Here is a 27,111-nt window from a genome sequence, read left to right on the forward strand (position 1 = left end):
TCTTAATAAAATGTTCCTTTTTAATGGCCTGTTTTGGTTCTTAATAGCCAAAAGGAAATCATGCTGATGACCATTTTGCTGTACTAGATTTTTTTTTTTTAAAGACTGAGCAGGTTTTTTACAGTGAACTTTGAAAGTTACTTTTCTTCTCTTTCTCTTTAAAGCCAGATGCTAGGAAGAAAATATATGTCCAAACTCAAGGTGAGAGTTTTGAAAGAGTGACTAAGGCATTCAGTTGATTTAAATCCTGTTATTTAGTACCTGTATGTCTACATATGTGTCTTCTTTGCCCAGGAAATATTTTGCTTAAATGGGAATCAAGTCTGAAGTCCTGCCTCCGCTGAGGTTGTTCAGCATTTTGCCATTGACTTTAATTGGAACTTTATTTGAATCTGTTAGCCTAAATTTTCAAATCATTTGGTGCTTTAAATTTTTTTTTCACACGTACCTTATATTAGGAATCTAAAAGCTAAGGTAACTCCGAGCTTTCCCCAAAGCATACAGAAGTCAATGGGCTTTGGATTAGATCCTCAGTATTATTTCACACAAGGTGTTGAATGATCGTTCTCTGTAGCTCCAAATTCCTTTATGTGCTCCAAGCTGAGTTCCCAGAAAAGTGACATGAAACAAGTATCTAATCTGAAGTATATTACTTAAGTGAGTAGTTCAGGGAATGTTCAACTCAGCATTTTAAATATGACTGCTTCAGCTTCTTCTCCTGGTTTTATATACCTAAATTAACTGTCCAGAGACTTCAAAACTCGTCGTATATTAGATATTTCACTTTACTTTTCAAAGAAAATAAAATTATTTTCAAAGGGATTATTTTGGAAATAGTCCTTATGAGGACTATTTAACCCATATTTAAGCCCCTTGTGGGGTTGTAATTTACTAGGAGATTAAATGAATAGTTAAATTAATCATTTAATTACTAAAATAATTCTTAGCATAAAGCAAAACAAGTAAATTAACATTCAGTTTAAACTAATATTCACTTTTTATATAAATTTATTTTACTTGTTTTGCCATATTCTAAGGATTTCAGTCTGAGCTGAGCTGTATCTATTTGGAATATTTGGAATAAACCATATCTGTTGTAATAGTATCTGTTGGAATAATTGGAATAAACCAAATTCTGTACCTGTGTCTGTTTTGGGATAATAAGCTTCCTCACATAATATTACCTCATATATAGATTTTTAAGAGGCCAAATTCAGCATGGTGTAAATGAACATAATTCCCTGGGTTACTGAAGAAGTTCATACACTGCATGATTGTGCAAAGTTCTCCTTCAACCTGAATACTGCAGAAATGTTGTCTGGGCAACTTAAGCTTGATAATGGGAACAGCTGTATCTGGAATTTGATGTGCTTGACAGAAACATTGTTTTCTCAGGACAGGACTTCAAGAATCATAGTTCAGCCCTCCAGTGACCAGTAAAACATGTATTTTTTATTTTTTGAACACAGGAATTAAGACTACACCCAGTGAAACTTTTGACTGGTATAGATTTCTACAAAATGCAGGTAAAACTCACTTTTTTGCTATATTCACTATATTAATGCTTAATAGATGTCATTCTGGAAACAGTTTTAGAGTATGAGGGTTAACTAGTCATATAATAAAATGGCTTAATCATATGAATAATATAAAACTCATTAGATTCAGGTAGAATATCAAGTGCTACTCAGAATTCTGCTCTGAAATGTTATTTAATAAACTACCTATGCCGCTTCCAGATTGCAGGTCTCTGCAGTAATGAATTGCAGCTGTGTACTGCACTGTGTGAATTGCACAAAAAGATAAAATGGTCATGATGTACAGTTCAATATCCCCTAGAACGTAAGTTAGACCAAAGCAATACCTGACCATGCTGTTCTTTACAGCTGTATGATAGAAACTGCGTATGTCTTTTGCAAAAGAGCACATGAGGTGAAGAAGGGAAATATATATTGATGTTTTATTATTCGGTCTTGATCTAGTGTCTTTCTCTGTTTTCACCAAGGTAATGGCATGTAAGGCAGGTGAACTAATTTAAAGTCACCTGATCTTGGCAATAACTTAATTGCTACAGCCGCCTTGCCCCCCCAAGAAGAATTTGTAGGCATTTTACTGTGGAGAAAAAATTATTTCAATATTATATTCATTGTTCTCATCTCTGATAGTACAGCTGTTTCCTCTGTTACAAATGAACCCACACTATTCAATTGCTTTATCACATCAGTAAATGTGTGCCATTATTCAAAGCCAGTGTCCAATTTTAAATTGAGCATTGTGAGGTTATTTCATTCTCAGTAAATCATGGCACAGAAGCACAGCACCACTAAGATTAATAATTTTCTGAAGTGAAATGATTTGTCACTTGCTAGCATAGCCCTAGTGTTGATTGGATCTCACGTCCAACCATTTTATGATTAAACAAACAGTCAACAGATTGAGGAAAGGGAAGCTCCCCCTAAAGTGCGTTTCATCTGATATATTACAGACAGTTTTTTACCTAATGTGTACTAATGCAGAAGTGCAAAATAATTCAAAATGCACATGAAAAGCAAACTGCAATGTGACTCCAACATCTGTGTCTGTTAAATAATAACTTGAAAACTGGCATCAAATTATTCAGTACCAGTTTTTATGACTGTTTCATCTGATTTATCTTATCAGTCTTGCCTCTATTTCCCTCTCTGGTGGCAGGCTACAATTACCACTTCTCTTAATATTGCATATGGAGGCAGGTTTTTGGCTCTACCTTTTGCTTACCACAGACTAATTAGAAGTTTCCATTGAATTGCTTTTCCTGGGATTTGCAGTTTCAAAGTGCTTAAAATGTTTAAAATTCTACTCAACTTGGAGCAATCCGTAGAAAACTATTAAAAATTGAAGACAGTTTTCTTCAGAAGAATACCATTTGGATAGTGTAGGCTTACACAATGAAGTGCGCTTAAAAAGATCCTTAGCTTTTATGCAGATAAAGCTGTCCAATGTGGTTCACCTCCTGGCATTTATTTATATATTTATTTATTTAAACCTCTGTTGTGAATTTTTATTTCATATCTAAAGGCAAGTAATTATTTTTATGGGAAATATTTTTCCAGGTAACTCTTGCCTGTATCTTTAGCAGTGTCCTTTGACTTGTCAAATTCAGGATTTCCAGGACTGGCTGTAAAGAAACAGCATATAACGTACAATGCCAATTGCAGCGCATTTGAGCTGACAGTGATAAGCATCCTTGATTTGATAATCAGGCCATACATTGTCAAGTTATTCTTTAAAATGAAATAGGCCTTTCAGCAAATTTCAAGACGCTTTTATAGAATAGATTTCATATGAATATTCTTTGTATATAATTTCTTGGTCGTAGAAAAGCCTTAACATTTGACTCATGTTAGATATCACACCACTACATCAATAGTCTCTGTAAATCCATAGAATGGCCTCAGAAAGAATTTAATGTCAGATTCAGTGTTAAGTGAGAGTGGCAGAATGTGGCAAATATGTTTTACTGTCAGACACGCAGACACTCATACACCCTTCCCCTCTCCTACCCCTGGCCCCCAAATGTGAATGGTACTAAAATAAAAGATAAGGAAACTCAGTCTTTTTTAGATTTCATTTGATAGTTTAGGTGGCTAATATATATGGTAATTGCCTAATACAAACTGAAGCAGTGCTGTGAAAAGATTTTTATTGTCATCATTATGGGTGCAATACAATCTCAGCACAAAATTCATGGATTTAGTATATTCTTCATAGACTCAGCAGCAGGCTTAAGAGTTGCAGTGGTGATGTTTGTTTAGAGTTACAGTTCTTAGGTCCTAGCTGCAGTATTTTCAGTGGCTGGCTGTTAAAACATTTATTGGCTAAATTTACAAAAAAGAGAGCTTTTAAAGTTAATTTGCATTGTAGTTGTAGTCAGCTTCACAGTGTTTTTCTTATAAGAGAGAGATTGTAAACGACAGTAGCCAAACCAAAAAGCTGAACCAAGCCCAAATTTCAACATAGACTTCAACAAGACAACTTTTTCAGTGTGTTTAGTAACTCAGACTATTCAGGAAAGTTACTACAGCCTATCAGTCTGGAGGCCAGACTGGCTGATCAAAATAGTCTTCTCTGAGTTTGTCATGTAGGAACCTGTTTAGAGCATAATCAGTTTTGTTAGCAATTTAAGATGCCTGTTTGTGGACTTCAGAGAGACAACAAAAGTTCAGGCTTTTGCAGAAAATTGAGTGACAGAAAATGACAAGACAGTCTAAGTAAATGTGAAAACTGAGACTGACATTCTCTAACAACTTAGCTCAAGGATGGAATATAACTACGTAAGAACACAGAGATGGGCGTGATGTCCTCATACCTTGATGAAAGCTTTCTTCTGCTTTCAGTGGAACGTGGCTGAAGGGTGAAAGATGTAAACTCTAATAAACACTTAGACATTGTGTGATTAGAAGGGGTAGATAACTAATAGTCTATGCTAATGAACTGAGAAAGCTCATCTACCCAACAGACAAGATTAAAAACTGATTTCCTGGAAGGTGACATGGAATCATAGGATAAGATGCTTACTGTACTATCAAGTAAAACGTGGGATATGCTTCTGGTGCTTGATTTTTCTACTCTCAGATAATTTATGCTTCATAGCAAGGCTAATTTCAGAGCTTGAAAAGTTTACATGACCTGTCGTGGCACAGACAGGATTTCACAGAGGCATTATACTTTCCTAAAGCTGTTCAGGAAAAAAAGGACATGCATAAGGAAAATTGAGTAGTAAAAGTTCATGCAGATATACAGCTGGCTATTGAAATAATGATATGACAGTAGCAGTAAACTGTGTTCCCCAGCAGATCTGAAAGCACAGACTTTCTTTTATTACCTGGTCTGCTAGAAATAATGAGATACAGTAAAAAAAAAAAAGGAATGCTAGAGAATCTTGCAGTCTAATTTAATTTTTCTGGATTAGTGACCTGCCCCTGGAAGTTACCAGGTGCTTTCAATTTTTGTTATCTTCACAAACATATCAGCAAACTCCAGCAAATACTCAGTATGCTGTTGACTATGGCCAAACACTTTGGATATAGGGATTTCTGCCACTTCCCCTTAATTTTTGAGAACAGATTGCTTTGTGGAATAAAAGCTCAACTTCATAAAACACATAAGGACATGTTTAAGATCTGGGGGTGGTTGTTAATTATGTTGCTGAAATGAGACCTAATTTGCCTAATAATTGGCTAAGGTCTGTGTCATTGGTGACTTGAATTACAGAAATTTCAGAATCAGTATAAAGTAAGACAGAATGTTGAAGCTGGACACTGCCATATCAAACAGGGTGGAAAACTTGGCTTGCCTGAGCAAACTGTTTTGAACAGTTGACCTGAAAAAGAGACACAGAATTAATGTTTAATTATCTTAAACAGAAATCAGACTCTTGGTGCCAAGAGACTAAGATAGTTAATGTGTGATATTTCCACCATGCGAACAAAGAAATGAATATAAAGAGTAAGGAAGAATTAAAAGACTTTGAGTATCAAAAATATATGCCAGAGTTGGGCAAATTTATCCATAATTCAAATCCAAGAAAATAAAATAGCCAGCTTAGAGGCTGAAATCTCAACAAGAAACCTATAGATTTCTTCTTTTAGGAGATCAGTGAATACTTTCAAATGCGTTGGAGACAGATAAATGAACAATTTTCAAGAGGAATAAAAGACCTGCTGTGGTTCAAAGTAAACAGAAGGGAAAATGAGAAAGGTAATTCACCCTCACCATCTTGCCGTAGCTTAGACTTTGCTTCTGAACAGAAGAGGATTTGGATGCATAAGCCCATGTGTTCTTGGTGTTGTCATCTAAAGGTCCTTAGAACACAACTGTGAACTCGAAGTCAGGGGTTTGAAAATTAATCCTAAAACCTTACATTATCTTGGACCTAGTATTGGTAAGAACTGTTTTGACTGTAGACAGTGTTTGTTTATGTTACTGGGAAATCTTTTCATCCTACATTATAACCTGCAAGTACAATACTGATATACTTGATAAACATATTTACCCCTAGTACAAATTGGATTTTAAGCTGTAAATGAATGAACTTGTTTTAAGAACTTTAATTTTGTGGGGTTGTGGAGTCAGGTCCAAAATAGTAACTTTGAATGAAAAATCATTGTTTGCTTTTTTTGTTTTTTCCCCTCCATAGAGATTCTGAAAACATCCTACAAAAGCACAGCAAAGAGTTTAAATAAGAAAAATATTTTTATTTTCTTTATTTGAACAAGTTGTGAGAAAACAGGTCACATAAGATATTCTCAAACTGCTACTTTACCTCTCAGCAAGCTAATGCCTGATATTACTCATTCACTTAGAAGCTTGCAGCTTTCAGCAAGATTAAAGATTTGCAGTAAACTTTTTTTTTTTAACTGTGCATCTACAATTACTAAGGTTTTTCTCCTGATTGTAGCTAGAGGGATGGAGTTAAATGAATCTGCTCTTTCAAAATCTGTTTGGATGATATTTTTACTTGTCTTTCTGATAAGAACAATGTCTTTACTAATGCTTCAGAAATGATTCTGGTTTCCATGTTACCTGTTTGTTTTCATGCTATGCTATGCTGGCATTTAAGATTTTTTAAAAGGCCCATGTGTAAACTATCATAATGTATCTAAGGCAAGTTCCTTTACCTTTTTCTCTTTTCCTTTTTTTTTTTAATAAGCACAGTATTTCTAGGGAAAATTATTATTTTGTTCTGAAAAGACTCAGTGTTACAAATATGATTGTACAAGTTGGGATAAGGAACAAACCAGGAGCCAATGAAATCTTAAGAAAGAAACTGCTTATTTGCATGCTTCAACATTGAAGTGTTGCATTATCAAAATGTTTTCCCCTGCTCTTAGAATGCTCCATTCTCTCGTTGTCCTTCAACTGAAGACCGTAAAATAGTTTACCAAAAGTTAAACCCAGGGCTATCGCTTTATACCAAGCAGTTATTATTTCTGCTTGCAGATGAATGGGTAAGTTTAAATAGAAAAGTCTAGATTTACTGAGAAACTTTCTCCAGGCCACACTATGACTCAGAATCACAGACAGCAGGAGAACACGAGTCCTGACTGTTAATCGCATTTCATCTATTAGACAATATACTTTGTGCCAGGTTCCAATGCTGTCAGCAAATACACTAGCACAGTAGTTTGGTCCCCTTTGGACCATGCAGTTCCACTCTGAAATGTTAAGTGCCTACGCTATATTGCTGTGTTTCAGTTTTGAGCAGCGTAACACCACCTCTGCTCTAGCCTGAAAAAGGAGTTCTGCCTGCCTGCGGGGGTCCCATGTCAGTCTTGATCTGCCTGGGTCTGACTCATTTCAGCTCACCTGCAGTTCATTTGTCACCATCCCTGTGGTCCTGTGTGGCATATCAGGACAGTGTACTGTCATGCTGATGAGAGGAATGAGTTTCCATAATCCTATCAATCACTCTTGTTGTTTTGACCTCTCACATCTTGCTAAACAGGTAACCTGCTAAGCAGGCTCAAGACTGGCCATGTCTAATGTGCAGCTGTTTTTTACAGATAGGCCAAAATAACAAATCAGACTGGGCCATAGACAAATACTGACAAGGCACGTTTAAAGGTGCGACTCTTACTGACATTAAAAAGTTATTTTTGACAGTGACAGAGGTGTTGTTCGGAGTGGCAAGACTTACATTTAGAGTATAGCAGTTCTGAAGGATGACCAGACAACTCGTACTGTGCAGTCTTTTTATAATTGTCAATGATTATGTACAAATCTTTCCATTTTATATTTTCCTTGCAAAACAAACGTAAGGTGCATGAGCCAGAAGCTAATCAAGCACACAATGCTGTTTGAAATCTTTGCTTTGTAACGCTAACAAAACCAGGGAAAAATAGTCACAAGTGTTTTCTGTTGCCTAGGGGCTTGCATGTCATTTGAACAAGATAGTGGCACGGTGAATGTATCAAAAGTGCACATCAATCAATTGTGCCATATTTATGTATTTCTATCTCAGAACTGAAACACACATGGCAGTAAAATCTTACTATGGATTACGTAGGCTATCTGGGAAAGGCAGAGCTATGGCAAAAATTCAGATAGCAAAAATCTTGTTTAAGCTCAGGGAAAAAGAAAAGATGTCTTCTTTCAAGTATCAGTTTTCACACGGCTGATAGGGCTGTAGCTTGTAAAAGGCCACTACTGCAGTTACTCTGTTAATATCTTCCCCTTATTAGTGTTCTTGTGAGGACAAAGCATACTAAAATGATTGCTTTATTGTACAAATGGCTAGAGGTTATTTTTTCTCACAGCAGGGGTTGTAGCAGGCTTGAGAAAGCAACAGGTGGGGAAAAAAGCTGATGGAAGCATCGTCTTGATGTGTAAATTAATCATTTTCAGTGTATGGACAGAAAGCTAACGAGACACACAAGTGCTGCTTCAGTCTGATCGTAAGCAGGCAGATCATAAGCAGAATGAATGTATTCCCAGCAGCAGACAGCGGCGGTGATGCTCTGGTAACACAGTCTTCTCAGGAATGTCTTTATATGTTTCTAAGTGAATTGGGTTGGGGAAAGTCTAGCTATAAAAATGAATTAGGTGATGACTAAGATCTACAACATACAATAAAATAAAACTACAATTGATTCTTGCCTCACTGAATTGAATGGCAGAGGCAAGGTAAATCTTTCCTTGAATAGCCCTTCTCTGACAATTTTTAGAAATGCCATATGGCATAGTCTGGTGTGCCTAATATCAGGTATTCAGAGGAAAGTGCAAAAAATTTCATAATAGACAAGTGGAGTTTTGCAAAGTTGCACAAAGGGGATAATCTGCCAGAGAGAGTTGAGGCTTGTGAATATCTTTTCCAAAAAATAAATACCAAGTCAGTGGGCTCTTTCCATAAATATTAATTGCTTTAGGTAATTTCACTAGTGAAATAATTAGACTGTTATTCATGAGATTCTTTGAAAAGGTACATTTAAATGCCACAGGAATTGAGTGAAAAAATCCAAACTACAAAGTAAAATTGCTGTCTGTAGGGCCTGTTTCCAGCTTCTCTTTTGGGTTATGGTTTCTCTACAGGTAGCAGAGTGGCATTCAGGACTAGAACTGGTCTATTAGGGCTTGTCATTGTCAAAGTACTTTAAACCCCATATCTAATAAAATGAAAAGACTGAAGGCGGTAAGATGGAAACAAAAAAGATGTTAAGAGATAAAAAGAAGCAGTTATTTCAAACTTAGTTGATGTTGATTAGGACTGCATCAAGAGCATTATTATAATTCTATAGTCTCCGGGTGAGAACAGGGAGATCTGGTTACTCACTACTGTCTGACTGCGGGTTCAGCACTACCATTGATAGTTCCAAAATAGAATTGAACATCAGTAGGTGGGAGTTCATAAATTAAAGTGAGTTATGGATAGTTAAAAATGCAATCTGAATTTCGATGACACTTTCTAGTAGTTTGTTTTGTGTGAGTTTAGGTCATGACTTGAAATCATTGCTGCACTGCATAAAAACAAAGAGTATTAATGGGCTGTTGCACCAGAAGAAAGGGCTTTCTTAATCCAAATGTTTGTGTATTATAGATTACAAATTATTTCTTGGTCCAATAAACAGTAGCATATTACTTACCTTGTCTGCTGCAGCCACTCTCGACAGTTCAAGCTATTTAAATTAAATCAAACTGACTCAATAATGAACTCTGTGACAGGGAATATATAAAAGTCCCTGAACTGGCTTTTAATTTTAAAAGCTATAGCACTTGAATGTCGTAAATCACCATGCTTTTGATTCCCCCGCCCCCTGCAATAGAGACTTGATACAGAGCTTATATTAGTCTAGTTCCTTGACATGAGGAGGGGTATAAGGGTATTCCTGGCCTATTTCCTCCACAGCCTGGATTAGACCCTTCAGTTAAGTTAGCACTGCTGTATACAACATGGTGAAGGGAATTAAGTTGGTAGCGAGTTTGTGTGATCTTAGATTATAAATTGCATCAACTCAGTGATGCTATGTGAGGCAGTTCGGTTGTTCTCAGAAGAAGATGACGGTGCCACTGCAGTTTTCCTTCCTTTATTAATCTTATATCCCAGAGATAGAAATTCAGCTCCTGCACCAGCATCACCCTCCTGGCAGCTGTGCAGCGCTGTCCCAGTGCAGGAGCCATGCATGAATGTCCCACAGTCAGCCTGCTGCTGAAGAGGAATGGTTTGACAGTCCTTGTTGAATTGCCTAGTGTTAGATGATATATGTCATCTATCCTTGCCATGAGCTCAATAAACAAGCAAAGGGTAGCAAACTGATTTGTTTTGTGCAGTAGATCAAACACAAAAATTTCAACTCCTTGAGTGTTTATTAAAAGAATTATGGTGGTGTTATGTGTGCTCATTCAGCAATTTGTGTATTATTTTATCATAAACACACTTTTCCAAAGTTCATCACATAGTTGCCCTTCTCCAGAATTATGTTCTGAATTAATTGTGCTGTCACAGAGCCAGTGGCAACTGCAGTATCATACATCAGACAGTCTTTTCTTCTTTTTTTAATATAGCCTACAAAATGAACTTCTAATGTATTTTTGCTCTGTATTTGCAAACTTATTTAAGAGATTTTGAATATTAAAAAATGCATATTAAGATTTTTCCCCAAATTATTTTATATTTCTATTTCTTCTCCATAGAGTTAAAGTAAATGCTTTGCAGTAATTTAATTTCTGGTTAGTTACTCTGTAGCAGTGCTGGCACTGCTGTTGGACATTGACCTGATCTTTTACAACAAAATGTGTTTCAGATCAAGAACTCTTATCTCTACAGACAGTGATCAACTGAGCCTCGCAATATCCTTGAAACAGGTGTAGAGTGTTATGTGGATGCATATTTATTCTTACTAAGAGTAGAAAATTGAGAAACATACTGATTTGTATAGTAGCCCAGGAAATCAAAGCTGGGTTTTGGTGTCCAAGAACACTGGCTCCCAACCTTTTTTTCCTAAAGCCTGCATATTCACTGCCTCTCAAAATAAACTCCTGTGTCCTGTAAAATGGTATGTATGATTAAGTTTTCCATTGAAACGATTTGAGGGTTGATGTGAGAGCAAGAAAGTCTCAATATTAATGCCACTTCTGGTGCAGATTGACTCTAAGTACAGGGCTTCAGTCTCTGTCCGTATTCATTCCATCTGTAAAAACAGGCTAATATTTCAAAGAGATGTAATGATTCTTATTGTGCTTTGGATCTGACCCCTAATGCAGGGAAAGTGCTTTGAAAATGGATTGTACTTAATATTGTAAAGTAGAGCTACTGAGAAGCTGTGAGGTTTGTTTGTTTGTTGGATTTTTCTTTTTTTAATTAGAATGAATTTTGATTCAAATCACAAATTTATCAGGCCTTGCATCTGCTTCTATGCCTGCACTGGCTTTACATTTTTTTTCTTGTTTTGCTAATAAGAGCAGTGCTGAAGTTCCAAATTTAGCTGACTCTACTGAAATTATTTCCCACTGAAATCAAAGGAACAACACCGAGAATTTTTCAGAATCCACCCTATATTATTGCTGTTATTAAGTCCTGTTGTATGTGCTCATTCATGAAACAATTACTTTGAAGATGTTTAACTTTGCTATCTGCATTCGGACTTTTACAATACTTTTTTTCAGGCATTCCTACAGATGTGGACAATTTACACATTTTTCTTCTGATATGTGGACTTCGAAGAATCAAAGATCCTCTGTATTTAGTAGATGTATTTTCAGGTAGGTGCCTGCTGTTTGAATATTCTTATGTTGTCCCTGCATGCATTTCATTCAGATGCATTTCTTTTACTGTTTATAAGTTTGGTGTAAGCTGTTTTATTCATTGCAAAAAACATCATATTATATTTATATTTAAAAAAAGAAATGCTTATGTAACTATTGATCTGTTCCACACGTTATTTCTGTAATGTGTCTTTTGCTGCCTGCTGGGAATGACAGAGCATTAAAATCAAAGCAATATTCGGTGCTTTTACTTGTTGGCAAAAGTGTTTTGCTGCTGCATACAATATTAATGGAAGACAGAAGAAGAGTTCACCTACTTTAAAATAAGATTTTAATCTTATTGCCCTGTGGCTGGTGCATTCGTTTGCACGTGTGCTAAGGTATACCATTAAAGTTACGAGCAAATCTTACCACCCATCTTTATGGCTCAGTACTATACGCTAGGCTGAATTTTTCTCATAGTCACATGGGTGACATTTTGCCAGGTTTTGAACTTGTGGCTGTAAAAGGTTCAGATATTCCAAGTTGGAAATTTAGCCTAAACTATTCAATTTATTCTTTTATGTACACCTTCACCACCTTCTAATGATTAATAATAAATGTAGGTTATTAAAAGCAAGTAACTGGTTTTGTGCTAGGGGTCTATTTTGGTATTTGAGGAATGGCAGATTTCTCTTGCTTTCGTGATAACATAAGTATTAATTGTAAAGGTTGCAGTTGTTTCCACATGTTCCTTCACAAAGGAGGAAAAATCCAAATCATTTTGGTTTAGTGGTCAGAGTCACTGCATTCTATAAAGCCTTGTTCTCTTGAGATGATTGAAAATATCTGAGCTTAGTTAAATAACCCTTGAATCATAAGAGACTGCATGAGGCAGAAATGCTAAAGACTAACTTTCAGACATGCTAATCATTTGAATTCTGAGTATTCAGTCCTTTATGTGATATTACAATATTTGGCTAATGATACTTGCTTTATTCATGCAGTTATTTACATTGATTTCAGAGGAAGAAGACTATTTTGTGTGCTTTTAAATATTAGTATTTAAAATGATTAATTGTGATTAGTAAAAAAAATATTCTCCTATTCTGTTTCAGACTGGCACAGAAAGGAACCCAGTGTCCATCTGGGCATAATTGGACCTGCAGTAAGTTGTTGTTGTAATTATTAATTTATTAGTTTAATTACTAAATACCTCCATTTACTTACATAAGAGAGACTACCATAATTCTTTCCAAATGGAACCTGAGTCAGAGGACTTCTAACTTTTATAAAGATAACAAGGTACAAACCTAATAGTTTTAAAGGCTGCTCTCAACAAGTCTTAACTGTGGAAGGGGAACAGACACTGGCGTTGCATTCTCCAAAGTTCACGTTTCTGCTATCAGCCGAGAAGCTGCGGTCAGTGTTTCTTGTACCTCGCAGAGCTTACATTTCTGGTACCGTGTCTCCGGTATATGGACCATGTAGGCTTCAGACTCCAACCTTTATTTCTCTCTTGCGCTGCGTGTGAATTTGACTCACTGAGTACGAAGAACATTCACTTAGCATAATTTGTGTGATAAAAGAGAAAGCAGCTAAGAGGGGTTTCTAAGCGAGTATGCACTGAGGTTGCCCAACTCTGTTCACATAAGTTTTTTTTTTTTTTTTAATGGAAACTATCATCAGTAGAGCTAAAGAGTTTACAGCAACTGAAGATTTGTTTTACAGATAGTGAATTTTCTTGTTCCGAGGGCTTGGGCTAGTTTTGTAAAAGATACATTTAGAGTACTTAATTTTGTATCTAGTTCACGTGTATCACTTGGTAATGCTGTTCATTGATTGCGGTCTCTTAGACTGAAGCATTTAGTGTTACATTTGACTACAGAACCAGCTTTTGAAGATAAAAAGTGTAAAAATATTTGGATTTTTAAACCAGATTCTTTATACCTGTTGGATAGTATGAAGTTTGTTAGAAAATCAGAAAGCACTAAAAATGTGATCTCTTGCAAATTCAATACCAGATATTTCTATTTCAATATGAGTAACTTATAAACAAGCCTATCAAATATTTTGAAAGGCGACAGTTACCATCTAAAAATATTTTTAGCAAGTATTGTTAATCAGAACTTTTAATACTGTGGAAGTGATATCACATGCTCATTATTTCCATTCTTACATCTTTTGTTCATGTGGAAGTACATGTCTTTGTTCCATTCCATTTAGATTTTGATGCCATTTCTGGCAGTCTGAATTTGTACACAATTAACAGTTGTCAGCAGGTGCAAAATGATGTTAGGTTTCTGTCTGACACCAGTCAGCAAGGACAGAACTTGAGCTGACAAATAAAATAGGTGAACTCTGTTTCATATTTGGAGTCTGCACTAAAGGTTGGGTTACAGATGTCTGAAAGAGGAGGTGGGGTTGAGCAAAAATAAAAAATCAAAAAACAGAGTTGTCCTTATATGTCCAAACCTCAGATTAATCTGACGTCATTTCTTGGAAATGAATTATGCATGTTTTAGTACAAGTGCTGGCTAATATTCATGTCTGATTTCCTTTTTTTTCCCATGGATTATAAGGACCCTGTTTGACATCTATGTTAGAAAGTTATAACTTCTAATTCTATTTTTCACAACAGGGTCAATCTGTAAAATGGCAGCTCTTTTTTGGTTGCTGACTCTCTTTGAGTAAAACGTATGGTCGGATTGCCATCTCAGAATTTTATCATGAGTTTTGCAGCAAAGTTTTGCTTATCATGAAGTCCTGGCTCCTGAAAGAGTTTAAAATCACAACTATCACAATGATTATCATGAAATTATCTTGTTCTCCTAGTTGTGGAGGAAGAAGTGAAAATGTGGGCTTAAATGTTCAAAAACCGTGAAGATAAACATGAAAAACAATCGCCCTCTTTCCCCCCCACCAGCCTCCGAATGATTTTTAAATCAAGTATGATGACTTTTTAGCAAGTGGCCAGACTGAACAGTTCTGAAAAAGGAAGCTACTTGCTTCACTACTTGTGAAGCAAGTGATATTTATTATGAATATTAAAAAAGAATACACTAAGAATAATATTAATTAAGAATAAAAAGAATAAAGCCCGCATGCTGTTTTCTGCTTTGCTTGTATTAGATTATTGGCCTTTTCCTGCATTTCCTAGGCACGATTGTCTCAGGATTAGGTCCTGTATAATGTAACGCTTTTAGCATTTATGTCCTGCTCCAATTTTCTTCTTGCCCATTTCTGTTTTAAATAATGAAGTAATTTGAAACAGTAGCTAATTTTTAGCATGTCTACATTCCACGAATAGAAGCTTATAAAACTTTTTAAAAGTTAAGACCACAGAACTTGTGTTCAGCTGTTGGGTAACCTCTTGGAGCCCACTTTGTATGCTCTGTGTAATTCTTAACCATTCTTGTAGACAGTACAGAGTATTGCTGTGTTTATAATGATACTGTTTTTCATTGACAGCTATTTTTCAGCTGTCCAACTTCTTTCCATGCCTATTGAGACAGTTTTAGTTGAATATCTGCCTCCAGAGATGTAAGGACCTATCAGGTCATGTAGCCCATCTCCTTATAAATATGACTGCTACCTACTATATGTTTTCTGGGCTAGTTTTAAAATGGAACAGCTAATGGCACTCTCACCGCTTTTTGGAAAAATATTCCACGTGCAAACATACTTCAGTGTTGGAAAGTAGTTCCTATATACAGCCTTTATTTTTTTTCTTAATCCAACCGTTTCTATGGCATACACCCCACAGTATTCTGCTATGCTAAGTAATTCCGCACTATCCATCATGACAGCATTTCAGTAACTTGGACTCTGTCCTAGTCACTTTGCCTTAACTGCCTTGTCAGTGTCTATAAACTTGGGTTTTGGTACTTCCTTTGTATGTAAAAACATCCTGCAACTCGCTTGGCAAATAACAGACCCTTAACCCCACTTCCACAAGTAGTCAATGCAACAAATAAATTTTGCATAAATGTCTGAGCTTATGATTTCATAAAATATCTACACTTGAAACTTAATTGTTCATAAAAATGTAGATCAAAGGTAGTGATTTCTTCCTGTCTCTAGAACTATTGAAGCATGAGTTCTGTTTCTGGCTGTCACTGATTTGTTGTGGTATCTTTGGGAGCATTACCAAATACAGCGATTTGCATCTTTCTGCTGGTGAACATGGATAACAGTAGTTCTGTATCTACATATGTATGAATTTAGACACACAGGAATGCACACACAGATGCATATATATATATATATATATATGTATAGGTTAATCTATTTATTAGGTTCTATTTACAGATTTTAGAATTCTGATAAGATGTTGGGCATGCAAGTGATCAGGATGCATAGCTAATTAATATTTTCTTAGAGAGAATCCAGTACCTCCTTAATAGAAATATGGAAATATAAGTCACAGGTTTTTGAAAATGGATGGACAAAGAAAATTAAAATTGGAAAGGATTTGGTCTGGATCAATCTGAAATTTAAAAATAAATATTACAGGTCTTTTTCACCAAAAAAATTGTTTCCTGTCAAGTGGGAGGTTTCATTTGGTGCATAATAGAATGGTTAACTTTTGGTCATGTGTAATAAAAGCCAAAGGAACAAAGAGTTAGGACAATAGCATTGCTCACAGTGTCACTTTTCTTTTACTCAGTAAACCAGAATGCAGGCTCATCAGTCATGTTGTAAAAGACTGGATGCAAATCCATTTTCTGCCTAATTCAGAACATAACCTCTTATTTCTTAGAAAATTCATTTTCTTCACTATTGTTTTGTTCACATAATATTTAAGCAGTCTGTATTCTGCTCCAGAATATCCCACAGCACAATAATTAGGAATGTCGGATAGGAGACAATGATAAAATTTAAAATTCTGTAGCCTGAAGAGGAATATGAAATTCTGCCAGCTACATCCTAAATAAGTGTCCTACTCACTGAGATATTTTTTAAAAGGAAAGGACTACTTCCACTGTTATGCTGACAACTTTTCTAACCTTTTGTTTCCTTGGTTTTCAAGAAAAACTTTCTTCAACTGAAATGTGTGTTAGAAATATTGAAATTAACTGTTTCAATATTTTAAAAATGAGTTGTCAATTTTTGTTTCAGACAAAGTTTTGCTAATACAGGTCCAGTTTGCCAATTTGTTTCAACTGACTGAAAACTATATATTTGGCAAGTTGTTAGTTGTCCCAGATTGAAGTAATAGTGCTGCAGGTTAGATCAGAAGACATTACATTTTCTGAAGTATGAAAAAGCTGGTGTAGAATGGCTGAATTCAGTATATTAGTCAGGTTCCTAAACTTCTGGTGCATTTGCTGCAGGCAGATTGCGTTCTGCTGCAGACAGCAGTTGTGTTTTTCTGGGGACACTCGCACTTGCTGAGCCTGCTCAACAATTGAACAGATAAAAATTATAATGTGGGGTCACCTGCTGCTGTGAATAAAGCTGATTCCTTTCCCAGCGATACTGTCAAACCCTTGCAAATCACAGATACCGAGCAGACTCCCTATCCGTATTGAGTATGTTTGCAGAAATAGCTTTTGACTCTGTTACTCAGGGCAGTTTTCTGACAGAACTTTAAATACACTAAGACCTGTTTTTTTCTTTCTACAAAGCTTAGATGGCCACAGTAATTCCAACATTATAATGAAGATGTTTCTGTACCATTGCTTCAGTTTGCATTCACAGCAATTTAGCATAGTGTGTTTGTAGAAGGTCCCCTAGATTTTGATCACTGTAGGTCCTGCGCTTAACAGGAACCTTCATCTTTGGACAACATTTGATCCGTGACTTTCTGCAGTGTCAAACGTATCTCAGATGTTTCTTTGCCTGTCAGCAGAGTAGACCTTCCTTAATAGGATTCCTGGTCCTGTTAGGTGTGGTTTCTTGCTGTGTACCCACTGCATTATCCATGTGTCATCTCGTCTGTTCTGATAGAAACTGTTCATACTGTGCAAGCTGCCTTCCTCTGATCTCTGATGAAATGTGTAGCTCTCTAAGACTTTCTCTGTGTTAAAGAACTATGCACAAAGGACTGTTTAACAAAAAATGATAGATAATTTATGAGCATATTTGCCTGGTACATTGATAGATAACACACGAAAGTATGGCAGGAAACACCCCTCTACCTATAGAAGGAACTGGACCATCGAGATACTTTGGGTTGAAATAAGCCTGTCTTTTGCATAGTTTTTTCTGAGAATGTGCTTAGTTCCTAGGCATCCTGCCATAGTCAGTTGGCTTAGGAAGCATTCATGTCTTTGAAGTGCATTTCCAAGTTACTGAGCAGCTTATATTGTATCTAATTTTCTCTTATACTGAGACTGTGGTTAGATGACTGTTCCCCCCTGAAACTCTCAGGGATCACTGTTGCATCTCCAAGTATTGCTACACCCATCCTGAAAGTAATTTTAACTGTATTTGCATATTCAGGCCAGACTTCTTGAAATATCTACCAACAGAAGAATACAGCTTAAAGGCCTGTTGACAGATGGCAATTTCTTGGCTTCCACAGGAATAGATAGGATAGAAATTAATATCTTACAAATTTTATGAGTCACAGGCCATACTTCTTTTTTTCATACTTCTAAAGGTAGAAGAGCAAAAGCCTGTATCTCTCTGCTCATTAAATCACTTGCATGTACTCCATTGATTTCAATGGAAACAGAGTATAGTTCTTCATAAGAGGAGCGTGGCATTTAAATAGTACTTTGGGGAGAAAGCTGAAAATGTGTTTATGTAGAAATAGCAACCATGAAGTTCAATGTAAAATATCCAAGGAACCTGTGAATTGGCATATTGGTTACAGTATAGGTCGCTATCATACTCCCTTGCCAGTATTAGGTAGTGCTTCAGGAAAGGGCACCTGTTTTCTCCCACACTGTTACTGAAAATACTTTCTAAAGCAGTTATGTGAGCCTTTTGTTTTTTATATGCAATAAGAATTCATTCTAGAGTGCAAGAGTGAATTGCTTGAATCTTTTGATTTATGAAGCCCTAGGTTTCATAACATAATTATTCTTCTGTTCAAAGTACACAATCATAGCTATAAAATCACTTCTGACTTTTTTTCGGAAAGTTTTCTAAATTGTTTTGTTACTGTTTTCTGTCTTGTATTTTGTAACAAAGAAATAACACATTAGCATGCATTAAAAAAATAAACCATGCTGTCCCCAGTGCTTTCAATTGCTGTGTGCTGTGCAGCCTGTCATAAATTAATCTAATATATTCAGTCTGCCGTAATAAAAACAAGTCCAGTGCTGTTCTTCATGTCTAGTTGATTTCCAAATTCTGTTTATTTTTTTAAAATGTGTTAAATGAGAATAATAGACTTAGTTAAGCTTTGTAAATAAACTTGCTAGAGTGAATTGCGCATCTTAAACAATTTTTTAATAATTCTAGCTTATTTTGTGTAAGTTTGTGTTTATTAATTTTCAAGCAAATTGCATTATGTGCATAAAATCTTTTTGACTGTCTCAGTTTACATGCAGATTGCTTCCTGTGTTAACTAAAGCCTGAAAAGTCCCTTTCCTTCCTCATGCTGGTTACCCCGTACATAAAGGGACAATTACTTGCCACATCAGTGCATTGTTCCTCACTTAGTAAGTTGTCAGATCAGTTATTGGAATCATGGCTGCATTAGCAGAGCAATCGGAAACTGATCCTTCATTCATTTTAAGTAGATCTGCAGCTAATTAGAACCTGCAGCCAGAGCGATGTCAGAGGACAAGAAATGAAACCTCCCTTTTGAGGTTAGCCCAAAGCTACCCTGAATTAAGAGTAGCCACGTAAAACTTTACGAGTGGAGTGGTCAATTCACATGTGCTATCCTGAGCACTAACATCCCTAGCGAGACGTCACTTCCAAGTGTCAGTCACTCACAAGAGCACTCGTCCTAAGAATCAAAAGTTACTCTACCGAATTACCTCTCTCTGGTGTAATTTTAAAGCTCACCTTACTCATGCATTTAAATTTTAGCAAAAATGTGCTAAAATTGATGCATATTTGTTTTTCTCTTCTGGGTATTTCAAATGTATGCTGTAGTGCCATATGCATGTGTGTATATATTTCTTTCAAGGTTGATCCACTTTTTACAAGTGAAGTCAAAGAAAAAGTTAAAAGGTAAGAAGCTAATTTTATGCCTTTTATCCGCTTCAAATTAAAGCTGCTGGCTGGCTGGCTTTTTAGATCATGTGCATAAACACTCATTTGTATATACAATGAACGTAGATGCACTACTCTCTGTATGACTAACGAATGTGTTCTGATAATTCGGCATATACTGTTCTCGGACCAGATATTCTATACATTTTAAATTTTAAGATAACCAGTAGATCTCTTCATGTTTTGTGTTCAATCACATCTGATTTAGATTTAAGTATTATTTATACTTATTATTCTTTTGGGCCTTTTCATTCTTTCTTTTACCTTGACTTCTGCAAGATTTTTGCATGCTGTTGGTGGGTGAGTGGGTATGGGGACAAGATAACCCTGAGTAGCGTTTTTTTCTATCTCTGGTTTATGCGCCTCCTAATTGAAGGGTATAAATTTCAGAGAACAGAGTGTTTTTTGGGTTTTTTTTGTTTTTTTTTTTTCCTGAAGTACATCGAGTTGCCTGGCTAGAGCAGAACAACCTTCTCTGATTGTTAACATCGGTTATATGCCTCAGAGTTAAAATCTGCATAAAATATGTGTTTTCCAATTCCATTTTCAGAGAGAGAATATTTTTCTTGGTTCCTTTCAGGCTATTAATGGAAAACGTCTCCTGTAATCATGCTTTGATACTGCAGTTGATATAGTTATTTATGTCTACAGAAGATACAGAAGATATATGTGTTACATACTGTAGAGTCAGAAGAGCAACATTTAGCAAGGTCAAGTTCACAGGGAGCTAGTTTTAGGGTCAGATGCACTTATGCTCACATCCGGCTTAGTGACCTCATGGAAAGGCAGGAGCAGGCTCATGAGCTGGAGGAGATTCTGGCTTCTTGAAACTGATCACCAGTCTGAAAGAGCTCAGCCACTTCATCAGAGACTGAAGACCTTATTACCCTGTTTTTCTGTCCTTTGCCCTTGATTTGATTGATCTTGATTAATCTGAGGAAGATGAAAATAATACAAATGTAACCATTCAGAAAGAGACAGCAAGAGTGCTTATACTAAAAGAGGAAGCAAAAGACAGCTTTAAGAACCACAGTCCATCCCAAAACAACAGCTTCTGAAAAGTCAACATCTCCTGCAGTTGATCATTCTGATGATCCTGCTTCTTCCCCTTGATTCTCCGTATCATACATACCATCTCTATGTATATAAACTGTGTGTTTTTCATAAATTGCTGCATGTATCCTCCCTCTGTTGCAAAAATTCTTAAGGGAAAGTTGTATCCTTATTTGTTGAACTGAGCGCCTTCATCTGTGAGACTGGCAGTGGTTAATAGAGACTGGTATTAAGGGATTGACTATAAAGCTCCAGAACAACAGATAACAAAGTGACAGAGAGTGAGGTATGCCTGTGTGAAGTTTATAACCATGTTCACAGATAGAAAGCTAAGAAAAATGTGGTGAAGTGGCTTGCACATGGGCGAGTGATTGTTAACATCAGAACCCTGTCTGAACCATTCTGGCCATCTTCCATCATTGCCCTAAGTTTTAGGGAGTAAAATTCTTAGAGCTCATGCTAGCAAGTGTCCTAATTGTGTGCGCTTTATTTCTAGGGCACCTGGAGTACATTTGTTACAGGAGATGTCACAAGATGATCTTCATGCTGCTATGAAAAGGTGCTTTGCTGTGGTGAACAGCTCCATTTCAGAGGGAATGTCTGCTGCAATTCTGGAGGTAATTGCATCTTTGCAGTGAAGGTGTTCAGTGAGGTTACAGTGAATCTGAAATAGCCTTTTATCAGGGGAAACACATGTCAACATTTTATGTCTACATTTCAAAGCTGGTGAAGACTAAACTAAAATATTTCTTTTCACAGTTGTTAATAATTAAGGGTTTTTTTTCCCCCTTAAACTGACAGTTTTTTGTGGTTTTGTCTAGTTATTTATTTTTAAAGGACACAATGTAACTTGTTTCAGTCCTGTTAAATTAACATTACAGACCTGAGATAGGAGAATTATTCCGATTTACTGGGACTGCTACTACTCTTGATTCAATGTCTACTTCTTTGTACTGTTGCTAGAATAGACTTCCATTTATTTTTATATCATTTCACAAAGCAATCTAAGAGCTATACTTGGTTATTTAATTCTGAAATGATTAATGAATGAATGACATGCTTAGTTAATTTTTTTTGCCATCGGTACTGAAAATTAATAACCAGGTTTATTTCATACCTGTCAAAGCAGGGCCCTGCTTAGTATCAAATGCTCTCTAGGAAAGAAATAAATGTACTTAAAATGGAAGTTCTTTGGGCAGCGACCTTTTTTACTATTCTGGTTTTCTTAGTGGCTGCTGAATGTTGGTTTATCATTGATGATCACAGAAACTGTTACATGATTTGTATTAATAGTGAATCTCCCATTGCTGTTTCTAATGAGTAATCACGTGTTGCATTTCCAGCACGCTTTTCAGCCATATTAAGATCTTCATAAGTGATCTCACTAAGTGAGCAGCATAAGAATTCTGAAAATTAGGTGATGCTGAGATGGCAAATGTGCGCTTCCTTTCCGAAATGCCAGTTGTTCAGAGGTGGATGCAGATGCTGTTTCACAGCAACGGTTGTATAGAAACAACAATTACAACAGATTGTGACATTTCCAAAGTTATCAGTGTGGCGGGCTGGACAAATTTTTAATGTTAAGTAGTTGTTGAGATGAAATGGAGTGTGCCAACACAGTACACAGCCACAACTAAGTCAGTAACTGAGAGGAGTAAATGTTAAGTATCTGTCACCTCCTCCATGAGGAGACCTTCCCTTCAGGACTACTCACATAACAACAGTTGACCAAAAATCAATCTGATGAACCTCCTGCGAGTGCTAGGGAGTTGAAGAAAAAAAAAAAGCCCAAACAGAAAGAAAAACCCCAAACAGAAACGCTGCAATAGAAGTGCAAGTGTGTTTGGCATGGTTTAAGTCAGCAGATGAGAAAAGTGTGAGCTTTCGAGCTGTCACAACTCGCAGTTTACCACTACCCATTTCATTTTATACTGGTACACCAGGATGTGAGCAGCTAGTTGAGACACTTGCTGTATTTTCTCAAGTAAGACTCTTCTGCTAGTTCTGCTACAGTGCTGCCTCTTAAACTGCTCTGTGAATGATGTTTTGCTCACAAACAGTCCTGCATTCAGTTCAGAACTATGGGGCTATCGGTGAGTGGGATGGTAGGTGCTCACCTTTTATGGTAAGTTTTGTGTTGCTGCACCTACCTCTATATAGTTACATAAGAATTATTATAGAGAGCTGTAAAAAAAGGCTACATATTCTTGTTTGGAAATTATGATCTCCTTCAGGAAGATTCTCTTCACAGGAAGAAAAATAAATCTATACCCATAGGCGTAACCCATTTCTTTTCACCAGCCTCAGTCCTGTATTAGCCTAGTTGAATAGTGGAGGAAGGACAGCCTAATCTCTGAAATGATAACTCATGGCTTCAAGTTTATCATGGAAGTCATGTAGCAGTGATAAAAGAGAGCTGGCATGCTTTCAGAAGCCTGAGCATGCTAGTTCAGGTGCATATCTGTTACAAGCAAATGTACAAAAGGCGGGCGCACACTGCAGTCTTGCATTATAGGAAGGAAGGTGTAACAGACACAGCACAGATGTAGTGAGACAACAGTTCAGTTCCCAGTTCGGTCAGCATTTTCATGTGCAATCTTGGACAGATTAGATGATCAATCCTGTGTCCACTGTTTTCGACCTGAAATATATGGATAATTTTTCACGTGGCAAATGTAAGAATAAAATCTATTGTTGATTCTGAGCTGCTCGAATACTACAGTAAAGAATGTATGGGTGTGTGCTGGACCATTATCTATTGGTTAAACCCTGGAGAATTAAGAGGAAGCTCAGGTTAGGTTAGAATTTTGGAGCTGCTCCCATCAATTCTACAAGCAGAACTGGGTTGTTAGCTATGTATTGAGAAACTACCTGAAACTTCCCCTTTTAGTTACTCCATCCCATTTGAATGCTTCTTCTAAACTTACAAGGATTTTGGTATTGTATGACTATCCACTAGACAGTTGTATGGTGGGATTTGATGACAAGCTTATAAAATATCCTACTGTAAAAATCTCTCTCTCAGGGGAAGTGTCAGTCTAATGAAGTCAAGTCCCTACCGGAGGCCAACAGTAGGAAGGGCCATCTGCTAAGATCTTGTTAAATTAACAAGGCAGAAAACTATGTGTAAAAATCTTTTGGTCCTTGGCTGGAAATAACATCTTGCTTGAATTTGAAAATGGAACTCTCATCATCTTGGAAGTTCAAAATTTAACAAGGTCATGAATCTATAAACATTAAGCACATACATAGCTTGCTTTTAGTATGAGATAAATATGAGATAAACATGAGAGAAATATGAAATCATATCTATTTCAAACCTGCCTTAAGGTTTGAAACAACAAGAAATCATAATTAATTATTTTGTCACCTAGTACTGATATCTCAGAGATCTTTGCTGTAACTGATCTATTTTCTGTTTGGCATTTAAAGAAGAAAAAACAAGCACTATGGCAAGCATTTAAAATATATCTCATAACCTCAGAATGCTCAGGAGTGCTGCATGTTGCTGGGCAGGTGATGGTGAAACAGGCACTATTACTAGAAAATTTTGTACATTTTCCCTATAGTTAGAAAGCAAAAGGTTTTAACCTTAGCACCATTTCATCAGAGTATTTACTCTGCTGTAAAGAATATTTCAGTTATTATAAAGAACATTAGATTGTTATACCTTCACAAAAATAAATGCCAATTTAAAAAAAAAATCATAGAAAAGGAAGATAGCCAGTCTCTGTTCCGTTGTAGTACAAAATCCAGTCTTAGACAGCATGTGAAGTACAGGCCTTATAGTTTGGAACAGAAGCCAGAGAAACCTATAAAAATAAAAATGAAGAGGTGTAATCGAGGACTAAAGCTGAAGAGAGGCCAAAAAAAAGACGCAAATAAGATAGGAGGAAGAAAATGAGGGACAATCTAAAAGACATAATAGTAAACAAAAACTGTATTTACTCTGTAAGCCCCACACTGCTAGTTAGAAATGCTTACTGCACAACATACTTCCAAAGCTAAAATTTACAGCCTGCACCCTTCTGATATAGCTTTAAAACACATTTGCAGTCACAATAATGTAGCAAAACAGATGGCTAACTGAATAAAATGTGATTTTACCCTATTATTTGTGGAACCTAGGTCAATAAATTATACATATTTTCAACAATGCAACAGATTCATTTTACTGCTTAAAAATAGACTAAGTATCTAAATTAAATTCTAAGCCACTTCATGCAGTAATTATTTACAGCACAGTCCATTTGTTTAAGGCTAGCTGGTAAAAAGCCAGCCCCTCATCTTATGTATTTGGCCATCTGTTGTGTCTTTCAGTGGCTATAATTCATTGGTACCTATGTGTTTTGGGACCTTAAAAGTTTTTTGATGTAGCAGTTGTTGCCGTCCAACTCCATGAGACAGAACGAATGTCTTTCTCTTGCAAGTTCAGAAATTATGGAAAATAAAATGTAAATTTAGTGGCCAGCTTTAATGAGACATCAACTATGTAGCATTCAGAAGCAGAAGTGAATGAACACATCTTCTAACAAAAAAAAAGAAAAAAAAAAAGGGGGGGGGGGGGAAGGGTGCTACAGTCCAGTCTTCACAGCAATACTGTGCCAGCATGTTAGGTACAATCTAACACACCATAAGGTACAGTCTGATGCAAAACTGCTATAAGGTGATCATACACACGTTTGATTATCACTGCTCGTATGCAGCCAAATGGCAGTGTTCGCTGCCGCCACTGTGCTGGCATCCAAACTCCTCTCTCTCTCCTGGATAGCTATTGTGTCCAGAGTGGGCAGTTTGGACGGCCAAGTCCGGGGTCAAACGTTCTGCTGTTTTGTGGGTTTCCTTCTTTCCTTCTTTCTTTTTATTTTTCATGACACACTTTCTTTTTAATGGACAATCACTTGTTCGGAAGGTAGCCAGATCTGAAATACTCCTATGGTTTTGTTTTTTTTAAAGGAACAGCAAATATGAAATACAAGAAGGTGAGGCCAAGGGCCGTAGGTGGGTGATGCTGAACACCGACACACTTCTCCGCCACTATCAAGCTCTTGATTTTCAGTTCAGAAGTTCAAGTAAAATGTTTTCATTCCCTGTTCATTGGACATGTTTCAGTGAGATCGAGAGCAGCCAGCACACTGAGCACAAGGGCATTTAAACTGGTCAATAGGAAGCGCTGAAAAGAGAGATGAATCAGAAATGCTGTCCTTTAAAGTGTTGATACTTCTGTGGTAACCCCATGTTAGGTCTAGAGTTGGATAATCAGAGCCAAAAACAACTTCCTCAACTTGCAGATTCAAATCCCGTCTGGTGTAGTAGGGAACTGGTATCTGATATTTGCTGGGTGAGGGCTGGAAACTTTGCTGGGCTGGTAAGTAGATGTCATCATCACAATTTTTGTAAATCTACCTTTGGAAAGCATATTTGAGGGCTTTTTTTTTCCTTTTGTTTAACAGTAAATTCAAAGCAAATGAATAAATCATTTGTGGATGACCAAAAGCTGAATTTCCCTCACCAAAATGTCCTTTAGTGAAAAAGATTTATCTCTGCAATTTTAGACATGTAGATAAATTCAGAAATCTGGTCTGTAGTTTTTATTTTTGCCAATTTATTTACTCTGGTTTGAGTTCATTTCATTAATCTATTTGTCTGAATTACCTCCAGCTGACCCTGTAGTTTCTGCTGTGAAGTGTAGAACAGGTTATATCATTAAGGGTTATTATTATTTTTAGAGCTAACTGCTGCAAAGCAGATGTTTGTGCCAGAAGGACTATAGGAGTTATATGTCTAGAGTAAATTTATCTGCAGTGGTTGTTTAAACATTGTTTCTCTTGTATATTTTAACCTATTAGCACATATTGCCAAGTCACAGCATTCCTTCACTGTGCAAAACATAATTGGTTTTGTACGTTATAGGCCAGGGTACTTTTGTCTCCAGTTTTGTCTGAATTTTAAAAAAGCAAGTGAAGTGTTCTCTTGGTTTTCTCCCTAGAGTTTTGGAGTTTTGTTACATAAACTGATGGAAAATTGCTTCCTATCTGGGAGTGTAATGACAGTAATTAAAAATGCATTCTCTTTGAAGTGACAGGGAATCAGTAAGAAACAGATTGAAGATTTGGGGGAGTGAAGTTCTTTCTGTTGTTTGACACTATGATAATTGTACAA

General features: G+C 36.4%; 1 protein-coding gene and 1 long non-coding RNA gene across 4 annotated transcripts in view; one reads left to right on the forward strand and one right to left on the reverse strand.

Annotated features, from left to right (window-relative positions):
- Positions 1–27,111, forward strand: part of GLT1D1 (glycosyltransferase 1 domain containing 1) — a 64,238-nt gene that overhangs the window by 21,959 nt on the left and 15,168 nt on the right. For all 3 annotated transcript variants that reach the window (XR_010392042.1, XM_026114489.2, XM_026114488.2), the window contains exons 5-10: positions 165–201; positions 1,470–1,526; positions 11,641–11,736; positions 12,837–12,886; positions 19,811–19,854; positions 21,446–21,566. Coding sequence is in view for 2 of the 3 variants with exons in the window: in XM_026114489.2 (XP_025970274.1) it covers positions 165–201; positions 1,470–1,526; positions 11,641–11,736; positions 12,837–12,886; positions 19,811–19,854; positions 21,446–21,566 (405 nt within the window). In the remaining variant the exon portion in view is untranslated. The remainder of the gene's footprint in view (positions 1–164; positions 202–1,469; positions 1,527–11,640; positions 11,737–12,836; positions 12,887–19,810; positions 19,855–21,445; positions 21,567–27,111) is intronic.
- LOC112991761 (uncharacterized) overlaps positions 18,698–27,111 on the reverse strand; it is a 44,542-nt gene continuing 36,128 nt past the window's right edge. The window contains exons 6-7 of the long non-coding RNA XR_010392043.1: positions 24,620–24,761; positions 18,698–20,829 (exon numbers count right to left, since the gene is read on the reverse strand). This is a non-coding gene — a long non-coding RNA (uncharacterized LOC112991761). The remainder of the gene's footprint in view (positions 20,830–24,619; positions 24,762–27,111) is intronic.

The sequence above is a fragment of the Dromaius novaehollandiae genome, chromosome 17 (genome assembly GCF_036370855.1).
Source record: "Dromaius novaehollandiae isolate bDroNov1 chromosome 17, bDroNov1.hap1, whole genome shotgun sequence".
In the NCBI taxonomy this organism is placed as follows: Eukaryota; Metazoa; Chordata; class Aves; order Casuariiformes; family Dromaiidae; genus Dromaius; species Dromaius novaehollandiae.